This window comes from Stegodyphus dumicola, chromosome 4, assembly GCF_044657685.1.
Source record: "Stegodyphus dumicola isolate Sdum_Otavi_A_Nest chromosome 4, ASM4465768v1".
Lineage (NCBI taxonomy): Eukaryota > Metazoa > Arthropoda > Arachnida > Araneae > Eresidae > Stegodyphus > Stegodyphus dumicola.
The window spans coordinates 24,746,003-24,761,019 of record NC_140771.1 but is presented as its reverse complement, the minus strand read 5'-3'; the positions used below and the strand labels follow the sequence as shown (position 1 = coordinate 24,761,019).

At 32.7% G+C, this 15,017-nt stretch overlaps 1 protein-coding gene across 3 annotated transcripts in view; it reads right to left on the bottom strand.

Annotated features, from left to right (window-relative positions):
* Positions 1-11,164, bottom strand: part of sgl (UDP-glucose 6-dehydrogenase sgl) — a 54,955-nt gene extending 43,791 nt beyond the window's left edge. The window contains exons 1-5 of one of the 3 annotated variants that reach the window (XM_035367427.2): positions 10,803-11,164; positions 8,707-8,875; positions 6,952-7,089; positions 6,633-6,797; positions 1,230-1,427 (exon numbers count right to left, since the gene is read on the bottom strand). In XM_035367427.2, coding sequence (XP_035223318.1) covers positions 1,230-1,427; positions 6,633-6,797; positions 6,952-7,089; positions 8,707-8,862 — 657 coding nt within the window. In that variant the 5' untranslated portion in view covers positions 8,863-8,875; positions 10,803-11,164. Of the gene's footprint in view, positions 1-1,229; positions 1,428-6,632; positions 6,798-6,951; positions 7,090-8,706; positions 8,876-10,207; positions 10,360-10,802 lie in introns of those variants that run through there. The other 2 variants (XM_035367434.2, XM_035367446.2) reach the window with 2 other exon arrangements.
* Positions 11,165-15,017: the final 3,853 nt, after the last annotated feature.

Genomic DNA, 15,017 nt, shown 5'->3' with positions numbered 1-15,017 from the left:
CGAATCCCTCTACGAGCCTAAAAAGTACTTTGAAAAATACCATGCTTGGAGAAAAGTGAAGTAACGCTCTCTTGCATGATAGGTTAAAATTTAATCTGGAGCCTTTTTATCAACTTGCTGTTAACTGAAGGGAACATGCAAAAGCAATGCTCCACATTTTGTAGATAAAACTCTTTTTATGTCAGAAACAGGCTAATGGTCTGAGCAAGCGTAAGTGCAGTTCACTGTATAGATTTTATGGTTCTAAAACAAAATTCACACAACCAAGAAGAACAAAGACAAGATTTTCATACTTATTGTCATGTTTACACCCCAGGAAGCAATGGTTTCATGTCTTTCATATATGATAATGCTAAACTTTATGAAAAACAATTAGCAATCTCCTAACGGAAGCAAACTGAATGTACGGAGTAGCCAGCAAGTTTCTATTTCTTGAATACATCTGAAAATATTTGCTATTAACTCAGCAAAGATTCTCATTGAGGAATGGTGATGATATTCTTTTGTTTAGTAATCTAATTTTATGTTATGCGGATGTTCAGGAGTCTTAAACCATCCAAAAGGACCATACACCCTAGTCTCCGAGAGTGGGACACCAACATAAGTGCCCTAAGATAGACAAGACATTTTTATACATTTTGGTTGCTTGTCAAGATAGAAACCTTCACAAGGGTGCCCCTGCATAAAGATATAAGCATCCCTATGAAGACCAGTACACAACTTGAAAAATACAACCTTCCATCACATGGGTGCCAGAATCCTTGTTTGCAATATTTAGCATAGTATCTACTAATCTCTACTTGCATCACCCACTTAATCTCTACATCATTGCTGATTACAATACATTACAATCATCCACTTAATCTCTACTTGCATGATAGTGTTGATATTTATGAAAGCTGCTTTTTTGAAAACTAAAAACTGATTTTGATATGGGCATGAGCACATTATGCTGGGGCACCATTATGAAGGTTTCTATCATGTCAAACAGTGGCCAATCTGCACAAAAGTGCCAGCAACTTTATAGAAACATATATAATTACAGTTCCATTATCATCCTTAAAATCACCATTTTTATTTTGTGCAGATAGGTACAGAATTGTATAGCATATCACATTATGAACAACGAATGATAATCTTGCTAATAAATTGCCTGATATAGCCTTTTCTTATCTATATTAACTAATTTGATATGCTATAGTTATTACTGTAAATATTGCTATTCTTACCAGTTTTGTGAGCTCAGAAGACCATGTATTCATGGTTAAGATTTTTTCCTCTGGTATCCACCTTTTATAAAGTGTACACAATTCTTGCACAGCTTCATTACCTTCTGGTGTTTGGTCACCACCAATTAAGATACGATCTGGATGTAACAAATCGTTGATAGCAGATCCTTCAGCTAAAAATTCTGGATTCGAAAGAACCTGAAATAAGATTAGTATTTATCAATACAGATTCAGTTATCAAATCCAGGTAAACTAATATAAAATATGACAAAATTAGTGTTACATAGAATACAGATTGAATACTATTCATTGCTATGTAAAATAAGCAATAGCTTGGCTTTTGGAAAAGGTGGAATTTAAAATACATACCGGTTGATATTATTGCATTAAAATTTCTGTCCATGTATGTGTTTTTTAAATAAAATTGGTTAATTTTTTTAACTTAAAATTTCAATAGTATTGACTAAATGTTCTAGAAGATTTTTTTATAGAAATACTTTCATTAAGACATTAAACAATATAAAATAACAAATTAATAATTTAATTTCAATATACATTTGTGTAATTCTACAAATCTGTTCATCACATCACAAAGTTGCAAAAAGGCATACGAATAAGCAAATCAATTCCAACAAAATGCAGATGAAAGTTTTTCATTTCTTTCAAAAATGTTGTTATAAGAATCTTAAGATTTTTAGCCATACTGTGAAATTTTTTAAAATTTTTTAAAAAGATTTCTATCGTGTTCCCCCAAATTAAAAACCTTTATATGCCATCAATGCAGCAGTTTCACCATACATAATATGTATGGTGAAATACGTAATAGTCCTTCAGGAAATACAAATATGTAAGAGTCCTTCAGGAAGAACTTCATATTCCTCCTCAAAGGCTGATACCTTTGTGCGCTCTGCTATATTCATTTAAACAAATATGTCTATAAAAAAAGGTGCCTACTTTACCATTGATTATGAAAGTTAGCAAATCCAGTCGAAGTTTGAAGGAACAGACTGCTTTTTACTTAGTTAGATAATTGACAGATATAAGTTAGGCTGTTTGGCATACATCATGCTGTTATATACATGTTTGCTTGTTACAGTTTTTCATGTTGCATAACCATTATTTATTCATTTTCAAAAAGTCTCATATCATGGCCATCAACCCTCTCAGTGTTATAGATATAAAATTTCGCACAGAAGGGTGGCTTCTATGTACATTACATATAATTTCTGCCATCTTTAAATATAATGGATTTCGAGTCAGATGTATATTGAAAGAAAAGGAATCAAAGTGAGAGAGTTGTGTTTTAACTGTAACAAAGAAAATACCATTTACACATGACATTCTGAGGAACTCTGATATTTCAAGGTTAAACCCATAATGCTTGAAGGATTAATGCATGCTCTTATTTTATGCCGTGATCCCATAACATAAAAATATTCGACTGCAAGTTATTCTAAAGAAAGTAGGTTGAAATTTTAATAATTTTTTTTTCAAAATAAGAAAGAAATAACAGTTAACCTATAATTTTCTTTCTAGAAGATTGTCTTAGCATTAAGATTAAGTAGACTGTCTTATTGAGCATTAATCAGGATTTCATAAAACCAAGGTGAAAATATTAAAGTGTGCTATGAAGCCACACTTATCCATTACTGACATTAAATCACACTGATTATATAGTTTTTTCAAATGATTAATGAAAAATTTTGTAAGCATGGGGGAAAAAAAAAAAACTGTAGTTTAAGAAATCCAGAAATGAACAATTTTGTTCACATACTTATTTCATTTTCAAACTTCGTCTTAGTAACTGATTTGATATTTAATTTATATAAATGCACTTTAGTTCATTACAGCAATAAGCAGTAGTTCTATCAGCCTACTTGATTACTTTCTGAAAATCATTCATGGCTTAAAAGTGTCAAAAGTTAGGCATTTGTAAATAATAACTTTTTTTAGACAAGCCAAAAAAAAAAAAAAAAAAAAAAAAAAAAAAAAAAAGTTATAGAAAGTGTAAGATTAAAAAATCTGAATCCTTATGTTTACAAGTAAAAAGTTAAACTTATGTTTTAGTTAAAGACATAATAAAGTGCTTGTGTCATCAGTTATTGGAAGCTGACTGGAAAATGGCATAACTACTTTAGTAATAATAGCTAAAGTACAAACGAAAATACCACATTTTAAAGATTTTCCAAGTGGCTTTCTGCAATAACAGGAAAACCCTTAAATTTCATTAGACATTTACCTTTAATTGATTGATTTCAGTCAAGACTGGCAAGTTTTTTTCCCAAAGTGATAAAAAAAAAAAAAAAAAAAAAAAAAAAAAAAAAACCACACCACTGTATAATTGGTTAAATTCAGCATTCCAGAACTAGTTTCTGATATAAAAGTGGCAATAGCTACCAGAAATTCATTAAATAACTAAAAAATTATTGTAGAACAGTAAGCAGTAGGGAAAAAATAATAAATGCTTCATAACAGATTCAGATAAAGAGAAGAACATTCCTAAGTTGTAAGAATAAACCTCCTTTCTTCATGAACCATTTTTATTTTACACCCATTTCTTTTCTACTTCTGTTATTGATGCTTTGACTACTTGTATAAAGTTACTATCAGTTTTTTACTTATTACCTTGTATTCATAGAATTGAAGAAAATATGTAGAGTCACTGTTAGTATGAACATGATTAGTAATAACAGATAAAGATTCCAACCTGGGTACCTTTAAGTTACAGTTAAAAGTGAGGAACCTTAAGAACTGATAAGCGAATAATCGCTTGAGTTCATGAGACAGAGAACAAAATGTGAGAAGGGTTAAATACCCTTTATTATTCCAAATAAAGTTTAACAGATGGATGCTTTCTTGGAGTTACAATAAAGCCTCCACTCAGGTTTGAACTCAGGAAACTAAGAACTAAACTAATCTAACTAAAAAGATAGAGCCACACCTATCAAGATTCTAACAAAGTTGGCCTCTTAACGTTAATTAACGGCAAAGATACCAAGGGCTTAAAGTACGGATGATCATAGAAATAGCTTTAAAGAGAGAGAGAGTATAGCCCAAAAGGTGAACGCATGCTAATCAGAATCTCTGGCGAAGTCAGTAGAACTTCACAGTTAAATACTTCTCCTCATTTGCATTCAAACGTGATTCTGAAAATATGTTCTGGCCGGAAGTTATAAGCTGAAATTCAGGAAGATAGGAAAGCAACCTCTAACTAAAAAAACAACTGTTAGAAAAATTAACATAAACCTTACACAGAATTATTATAGATGTCTGAATCCATTAATCAGGTTTTACCAAGGACTTGGTTTTCAACTGGTCAGTAGAATCTCCGAGTTCAATTCATCAAGTACTTTATCTAGTATTACAGGCTCAAGCCTTTTAATATTTATTGATTAGGTACACTATCCAGATTGTTTTTCTTCTGAAAAAATGTGTAACATAATTTTGGTAAACTGATCATAGTTATTAAAGATGAATGATCATTGCCACAGAGTGGAATATTTCAACTTTAAAGGCGTTTTGCTGCTATCATATCCAAGATATTTTTAAAGATTTATTTTAATGACAATTCTATCATACTGGCATCAAGACTTGTCTGTTTTAGTTTCTCTTTCTCTGACTCTTTTCAGTTTCTCTGTGAATTCAGCAGGATTATCTACAGCAATGTTTCCAAAACTTTTCTCTTTGTGAAACACTTTTTAAGTTAAAAAAATTTTAAGCAAATTTGGGTTTTTAGTTATAATAAATTAAATTTAGCTATATTAAGATACAAAATAAATATTTAATCCAATTTTTATATCATACATGTAAAATGAAATTTTTTCAATTTTTAATATTATAAAAAATAAAAACATTTTTAGTTTTCAATGACTTTGCTTTAAAGACTCTTTAAAGGTACAAAAATGATTGCAAAATAAGAAGCAAAAATTGCCTTTTTAATCCCTAGTAATAATAATTAATAATCCATAGCAATAATAATTAATAAAAACATAATAGACGGGCAGTTTAATCCCAGGCGTCCCACCTTTTTATGTTTTTATCTTCCAGACGAAAGCTGCAAAATTCTATTTAAAATACATACAATAACACCTTTCAGTTTTCTAAATGTATAACAGATGGCAACACTAGTATTCATTCATGGAAATAATGTAGAAAATATTCTTTGCAGGTCTAATTTTAAAGCAGATTTTTTTCTTAATTTCTCATGCAATTTAAATCATCTGAACAAAACTTGGTGTTATAATGAATATTTTCATCTGAAAGTTCCCTTTGTTAATAAATATTATTATTTGAATTCATATATATTCATTAAAATGGTTGAAATTAAAAGGTGGGACAAACACATCCCCCTGTGCATATAGGAAATGCTGCTACTAGGTGGCAGCAACATAATTTTTTTTTTTTAGTAAATTGCAGTAACATTAAAACTTGAAAAAGATTTAGTATTTTTTCTGAAAGATTTTCTTTTTTTCTGAAAGATTTCTGGCGGTACATGGATACCGAGTTTGTGCAATTCTTTGACTTGTTATTTTGGCTTTACAAACTCTTTATATCCATGGTATCCATGTACACATTGACCTATTTTCACTTAAAAATACATCAGAGAATAGCACAAACATGGCACTGTGCACTCCCTTAACTTTGTCCATGTACACATCGATCTATTTTCACTTAAAAAGTCAAAGAAGCACCTTATTTTACAGTAGAGCCAAACAAAAAATACATAATCTTAATAAACTACATTTTAAATGAAACAATAAAATGAAATAAAAAAGGAAATTCATCTTATGCATCTAAGTACTACACAAAGCAAATATCCCCTTATGTTATTTAGAAATTTCTACATCTTCAGTCTGTGGCACACAAAATTCCTTAACAGCATCCAAAAACTTCCTAAAATTATCTGAAATAGAATCTGTATATCGGTGTCACCACATAAATTCACAAAAAGAGTAAAAAATATCCTCCATAGTGCTGCCATCCTCTGACGTTCAAAACAATACGCATTTCCCCCTTCCCCAGTTTTCTGCATACCGTATATAATCAGAGTGGCTTCATGGAACTTTTATTTAACAAAAAATGCTGCATGCATTCCAATCCTGTAATTGTCCACATTAAGGAAGGGGAAAGGGTGTTTTGAGTTTTATTTCATATGCATTTCAACTCATTTTAATTACAACTGTTTCTATCATTATGCATAAATGAAATTTTAAAAAAATCATATAGCACTGCACTCAAAAGGAATATACAGCTCTGTTTGTTTTGAAAACATGGCACTCTCTGGCAACTGTATATCTGATATTTATGAAATATGAAAAACTGCTATCAGCAAGTTATTTTAATGATGGTTTACCCTCACAAAAATGTTTTACTTTCAATATGGGTGGAAAAAGAAGTTGTTACTTGGAAAGATATTCCAGGTTTCATGTTTGCTTTTAGAATGCTATTAATACTCTCTGCAGCTCGCACAGGAACAGTGCTCTTTTCAACAACAATTTTATTACTTTTGGCAACTTCAGCAATTCTCCTACCTGCAGCCTCAATGTACCTTAAATCAGCTGCTCGGCCCTACAAAATATTTAGAAGTAGTTATGAAAACAGTACAATAATCTAGATGCAAAAATCAATTAAGATACAATAAGTGGTTATAAATAAAAAAAACTTTCTTGTGATTTATAATGCTTAAAATTTAACAGAAAAATCAAAATTCAAAAGCATTTACCTTTCCAAATCCGAAAGTTTTAGTTGGTGTGTTGACTGAAATGAATATCAAATCTGATTCCTTTATGGCAGTATCAACATCTGTTGTAAAAAATAAATTACGGCCTCGGCATTCTTTAACCACATCATCCAAACCTGGCTACAGTGACAAAGAAAATAAATACAATAACTAAACAAGAACAAACAAACAAACAAACAAAAAAGAAAGGTTTTAGATTTTAAATTACGTCTAAAGGGGCTTTTTTTAACGTTTTGTGTTACCTTTATTTATTAAATATCATGTTTTTAAACTATAAAATTCAGTTCAATAGCAATGTCTCAAAATAATTTTAAAATGAGCATATCTTTAGAATTTCCAATACAAAGTTCCGCACACAAGAGATAAAAAGGTACAACAGCAAAAAATTGGCAGCAGCAGTTCTAATGTAAACTATTTAAATTTGGCGAAATAAAATCCAAAATCATAGCCAGATCTGGCTATGATTTCTTTTACGCCGAAGTCTCAGTTCCGTAAGTCACTTGCAAACAACCATTGTTAATGACAGCTAAGCAACGAAAAATATTAAAATAATTTTCCCACAGAGTCCTGAGTGTTAGCTCTGTGGCATAGGTTACTTCAAAACACCTTCAAATCATACATTGACATCTTGAGTATTCGTAACTTGAGGCACCATTGGTAAAAATATATTTACGGGTACCCCTTGGCAAAAATTGGCAATTTTTGGCGGTACATGGATACTGAGTTTGTGCAATTCTTTGATTTGTTATTTTAGCTTGTGTAGTGGTGATTTTTAAAAACCAAAATAACGACAAAAAATTGCAAACTCGTTACTCATGTACACATTGACGTATTTTCACTTTAAAAAACATCAGAGAATTGTGCAAACTTAACATTGCGCACTCCCTTAACTTTATCTGCGTACACATCGACCTATTTTCAGTTAAGGAAACATCATAGAATTACACAAACTAGGCATTGCGCACTCTTGGCGATAAATGAAACAACTTCGCAATAACACAAGGGGTACCCTTCTCTCTACTCTAATCGGCACACTCTGCTATCACAGGTGTTTTGTGTTCAAATAACTTATTCATGAACTGAACAATTCATGAGTTCACTTGTGATATGAAGTCTCACTATATTTAAATTTTTCATTTCTTTAAGTTTTATTATTTTTTATCAAAAGAACCCCTGCAAATTAATAAAATTTTTCAATTGATTTAATTTTTATGCAAATCTATCAACTACTAAAGAATTTTGATTCAGCAATTAATTATAGTCTGTCTACCACCCAACATTATGCTACGTCAGACTATCCCACCATCGGACTTTTGGTGCAGGCTCTATAAGAATGGAATTTGGATTTACTCATTTGCAATCATGGATAAGTTCTTTGCATCTCTCCCCACACTGAAATGAATTCACTTCCATTCCTAACAGGTGAGGTCATGTCTCTTCCCGTGGTGGACGAACTATAGTCCGATATTAAAATTAAACAAATACTTAATACAACGACTCCATCAAATAGTCTGAAAACTTACAGCAAATGAAGGAATGGAATTTAGCTATTCTTTCAGCTATGACTCAATACGGAACTTTTAATGACAGCCCAACTACATGGTATTTTCCCCAATATAAGGAAAATTTATTTACTTTGAAAAGGAAGCAATACTCCCCTCCCCAAGAAAAAGGTGTTTAAACCTGGACTATGCAATGGTATGAGCAGGATAAATATTTTACTTTCATAATACTCACCTCATATACTGGTAATCGGTCAGAATTCCACGCTTTGATTCGAGCTTCATTTTTGTCTGTGACTACTACTTTTATATCAGGACACTTAAAAGCAATAACACTACATGTAGGTCCCCCAACATAACCAGCACCAATACAACAGATTCTTTTGACCATTTTTAAATGTTAGCTATACAAAAGAAAATGAAAGCCTAAATTAAACTGCATATTATATAAATGATAAATATTATAATCAAATTAAAAATTTTTATATTATCCTTATTCTTAATAATTAACTGCACAATGCCAATACAATTCATGGTTAAAAACTGTGAAAACTATTAGATCTTTTCAAGTTCAGTTACTGATGCAAAATGGATTGGCTGCATAGGCTATAAATTTCTTTATTTCTAGAAGTATGTTCTTATAGAGTTTGTTACAACTATTCCAATCCAATACATAAAGGACTTCTTAAACCCAGCATGCATACAAAACAAAGACAAGGATCTCTTACATATATTTTCTTTTTAAAAACTAAGGCCTGAAAAATATAATTTAAAAATGCTCTCTTAAAAATTCAAATGAACCTGTAGTACCACAAAAGACAGCAGATGTAGTAGTCATTATATATCTTTTAAAACTATATGACATCAATGATTTTAAAAACCGATTTTTGGTAACTTTATCTATATCCTCAGTTTTATTATTCAATAGAACTGCTATATTTTCAAGCACACATGCAAGAGCAGCCAACCCAGAATGCAGGTATCATGCTCATATTCTAATGCACACAAATTTACCACATTATCTCACTGACTATTAGCCAGCTATAAAAATGCAAACACTAGCCATATAAATTTTTGTTTTTCCTTGCAAACTTTGTTTTTATAAAATGCTTCTATTTGTAATTACTTATGAACAAAAGAGTACTAATGAGTTATAAAGTTAACCAAAGAAGTAAATTTTGTCAATTTACAGACATCAAGGAGAACATATTTTGTGGAGGTGCACATAATCAAAATTTTGTCCTATTAAAAGAAAAAAGCATTTAAATCTAACTTGGCAACAATTAATGGGTATTTTTGAAGATAATAATCACGATTATATGTCTTGAGCAGAAGAAAGTGTGAGCATGTTATTAGGATAGTATAAAAAATTGATTATCATAACTTATTTACTATCAATCTTAACAAGGTCTAAAAGCTGCAATCCCATAAACAATATTTCTTTATACATAGCAGCATGCTGCTGATCTTAGAAAAATCACTCTATTGGATGAATGGTCATGAATGATGAAAAACAGATTTTATTAGTTAAATTTGACAAATCTGCATAACATGTATCCTCTACCAAAGAATATACATAGACATTCTTTGCCTCTACCGTCCCTACGCTATAACTCTCACGTTAATGCTTCACCTTCTCAGAATGACTCCACCCAAATTTGACTTCTCCCATTTTCTTTTTGCCTGCCCCTACTAAATTACAAACCAGCTCCATTCCATCATTTAAAGACAGTTACCTTGGTGTTTATTCTCTATACACCGCCACTTGCCTAGAAGCAATCTTGCTTTTAAGCATGAACAAAGGAGATGACAACTTTGGCGAACGCCGTTTTCTCCAGTCCGTGAGGACCTAGGAGCAAATCCAAAGACATGTTAAAGGCCACAGTTGCCAAATGTTTGTGCACCACCACAATCGTAATTAGGTTGGAAAAAGTTTGCGCCAGATGCTCTCGAAATTAACGCTTGCCTAGGTTTAAATCTTAAGTGGTGTATTATTTTTGCATCTATTATTAAAGCAAAGCACTCAAGAGATTAATGCCTAGGAAGATAAGGTGACAGATTCTTTTAAGGAAGACTAGACTCGTATTATACATTCGGAAAACCACAAGGAACTCACTCGTTCAACTGCAAATCAAATTCAATAGGAACTATCAGTATTTTGGGGCTTTAGCCATTGGTGGATATCAAGTGAACATGAGGAATAAAATCATAAATTACACTACAGTATAAAATAATTTATAAATTACTTCCATCATAATATCAAGTAACAGTATGCGTTTTTATGATAAAAATGATTTCAAACTACTTTAGTAAAGAGAAAATAGTACGTACTAATTTGAGCTCAGCTCTTAACTCAGCGTTTACACACGTCAAATTTCAAGGATTAGCCGGTAAGCCCAAAAACAAACTACACGTCAACTGCCTACGATCAAAATTACAGTGAAAGACAAGTATTAAACAGCTTCCCACATGGCATATGACAGTCTAGTTATGTATTTGATCATCTCTTGAATATTGCATTGCATAAAAGGATGATGGTTTATTTTTTCGCAGATATAACACCAATAACCAAAGCTTGAAACAACAGTGTTCTTTAAAGTACGCAGAAAGAAGGCCAGAGAAATGTTTCATTCCCTTCCTACTTGTTCCCATTTCACATAATTTCTCTCCACTGATGTAATGAAATAATATTGCATTTTCTTTCTACCTACATCTCTTTTGCACGTCAATACTTTATTTTTTTCCCTGCGGGCAGAAAGTCTCTAAAGTTCTTATTTCGTTTGTTTGTTTATATGGATTACGAGTGTGATGTATGGTGTGTTTAGGATTTTGTTATTGTATGATTACCGCGCGAAATTTGATTGGAATTCGCTGTTTGTGAAATTCAGTGCTTTTGATACGGAAAAGTTTTCTTTTGGCGATATATTTTCTACTGGTAATTCAATTAATTCGAATGTATTCTGTTTCCAGAAGAATTGTTTGGGATTATGCTTAGTGAACTTAAGCGTAAACCTGATAATGACATGGACAGTGGCAGCAATAAAGAGATGAAAACAAATCGGAACTTTTATAGCGCGGACACAACCGCTATTGATAATGTCAAAATGGCTTTTAAAATGGCACAAAAGAGGTAAAAATTGTTCTGAAAGGAATTGAATTTGGTATCCCTGTTGGTAAGTTGTTCAAAAAAGGTTCCATTCTAAACGAAATTACTGATAAAGAAGATAATATTTATATCACGAGAGAGAAAAAAATAATAGTTTCCACGAAAAGAATCAAAACTATAGAAAAAGTCTTTAAATTAAAATCCTTGGAAGGTGTCGGAGTAAAGGCCTCAATAATTGAAGATACGTACACAACTAAACATGTAGTTAAAAATGTTGATACTCAACTTAGTTTAGAAGACATAGCAGCTAGCCTAGAAGAAAGTGAAATTAAATTTTCATGTATTATAAGATTCACTAAGCCAAGGTCGGACGAAAAAGTACCAATAATTCTCATTAAGGAACTCGGTTCCTGTAATCGGTCTGATATCAAAATAAGTCGAATACATTTTGCGGTAAACAAATATATTGAAAATACCATAATATGCTACAAGTGCTGTAATATAGGCCACAAGTTGAAAGCAAAAGCAAAGCGAGATGTGCGAACTATGGTAAAAATGACTGCAACGACCCATGTAAAAATAATACCAATTGCTTTAGATGTGGAGGTGAGCATAATGCTTTAGACAAATCTTGTCCAAAAATAAATATAAAAAAGGGAAGTGAATGGTCAGAAGCGTGAATCTTCATCGAAGAAACCTCTCCAGACTTCCAGTTGTTCTTCCTGGGCAGAAGCTGTCCAGAAAGAGGAAGAACAAAACTCTACTAACACCCTCACAAATATATATACTAAAGGCTCGGTATTGGAGAAGCCAGGGGAAAATGTTTTAAGAAAGATAGTCGCAAGATTAGAAAATCTCGAAAGGAAAATTGATTCTCTTTATATAGATAATTTAAATCTTAAGGAAGTCAATAACAAACTTAAAACTGAAAATACACAACTCAGAAGCCTGTATGAAAACTCCCTAAAACAGATCCAAAAATACAAGGAAGATCTTGAAAAGACCTGCCTTGCATATGAAAATCTTCAAACAGAACATCTAAATTTGAATACTATTCATCAGGCTAGTCCTCTGATATCTTGGAATAATGGGCCAGACACGCTTCAAGAGGAAATTCCTCAAATTGATGATGATACTTTCTAATTTCATGTGTTTTATCATTAGTTGGAATTGTCGAGGTTCCGAGGCGAACTTAAGTTTCTTGGTTAAAACCTTCTGTTATGTGTCTCCAGGAGACCTGAAGTAGGAACCCTAGGGTTCCTTTCCTTTCTGGCTACAATAGTTTTTTAAAGGAAAGAATTTTCCCCAGTAAAGGTGGTGGCCTTGCCATTTTTGTGTTAAAAAAATCTACCTGTATCCAAACTTCCAGATATTGGAATTAAATCTGACATGGAAGTTCTAAGTATCAAAGTGCATGCTTATGGTAAAACATTTACCATTGTAAATTGCTATAGGCCTTCCGGAAGATTTAAACTAGAAGACTCGATGATATTGGATTCCTTTAAGGATCCTTTCACGATCGTGGTTGGCGACTCGCCATAGAAACGCCCGCCATAGAAATTTTGGAGATTGCATCGCCCAGCAGTCAAAAGCTCATGAATTGGCTAATTGACTCTAATATGATCATTCTAAATAATAAGAAATCTACTCATATTTTTCATGGCCAAGAAAGAGGAATCCTCGACCTTTGTATGGCAAATGTCAATATCGCGTCTAAACTGTCGTTCCAGAGACTTGAAGATATGTGTCAAAGTGATCATTTCTCTGTGTATCTTAATTTTAATCATAGTTTTAAGAAGAGACCTGGAAAAATTAAAAACTATACAAATTGTCGAGATGTCAGTCTATAACTGTCATGCTTGCCTGTGAGTCACGTTGGTAATATGGAAGATAAAGTTAATGCTTATACCTCTGTAATTAACAGCGCTATCAAGATACACTCCAGAGAAATCACCTACAAGGTCGAGCCAAAAAAACCCATGGTTCAGTTTGGAGTGCGCCAAATTCAAACATCTTAGAGATAAGTTGAAAAGGAAGGCACTAAGATCACTTAATCCAAGCGACTGGGTGGAGTATAAGGGTGCAAACGCTAAATACAAAAGAGAGCTAATAAAAGCAAAACGTAAGTACTGGGCAAAGATTTCCTATGAATCCAATTCTTGCAAGGAAGTCTTTAAAAATGTAAAAAACCTTAAAAAATATCTATTGGTCTCTTCCTTGGCGATAAATTTTGGGATCACTCACTCCAACGCAGATGTATTAGACAAGGCTGCTCAGACGAATATTTTCACGGAATATTACAGCGCCAATGACAATACTACCCAGTCGGCTCCTATCGACTTTCTTTCGGATAAAATTGAGCCAATTTCCGCCAAAGAATTAATGTATGCACTAGTGTCCCAATGGAATTACTTACAAAAGTCTGAGGGTCGCTTCCAAATTTGTAAAGTGGAGATCTATCCTATCCACAGAAAAGCTCACGTCCAAGGGCCTTCCACAAGGAGCCATTTTATCACCTTTCCTCTACAATTGTTTCATGTTGGAATTTTGTAAACTGAATGATAGGAGTACCAAGCTTTTCATTTACGCTGATGATATCTATGCGCATGTTACTGTTAGGAATGACAGCCAGTATTCCTGCTTACAAGGCACTCTCAAGAAGATCCTTAGCTGGTCTGCTGAAAACAAGGTTGTTTTCTCCTTTGAGAAATCAACACTAATTGACTTTTCAAGAGGAAGAAATACTCTTCCCCCATAAGAATAGGTGCTCTCAGTATTGGATGGAAAAAAGAGCGTAAAATACTTGGCGTTATTTTCGAACACAACCTCAGTTGGCGAGCACACGAGGCTTATCTAGTTAAAAGATTAAATAACACTTCAAACTCGATCAAAATCCTCTCCCACCCAACTCAAGGAATGAGAACAAAAAACTTACTAAAGATCATCCAGCAAATCATGATTTCCCAACTCATATACGGATGTGAAATCAGGTGGGGAGAATAAATCTCCTCCCAAAATAAGTACGATATATACATCAATAAAGCGATTAGAAAAGCCTTAGGGGTATGTCATTTTGCTCCCAACGACATCATTAGGAGAATTGTAGCTATTCCGCATTACAATAAGATAAAAAAATGGCAAAGAACATCGATCATAAATAAAAATTTCGGGGAGCCGCTTACTTTTCCCCCATCACTAGAGGTTCATTTTAAAAACGAAACAGAAGTCATGAAGAAAGAAAGAAAGAAAAGTTTTCACAGTACCCTTCTCTCAAGTTCGCTGGCTTCGAGCCCCCATAGTTGTGGGGGTGACGTCTTATCATTAAACAGAGATCACACCCACTGTTCAAAGTATCAGGTTTCATTCCTGGTTCACAGAAGAAAAGATAAACGGGATGAGTATGTACAGATGGACTAAATATGTTTGGTGGTCGTGTGCTT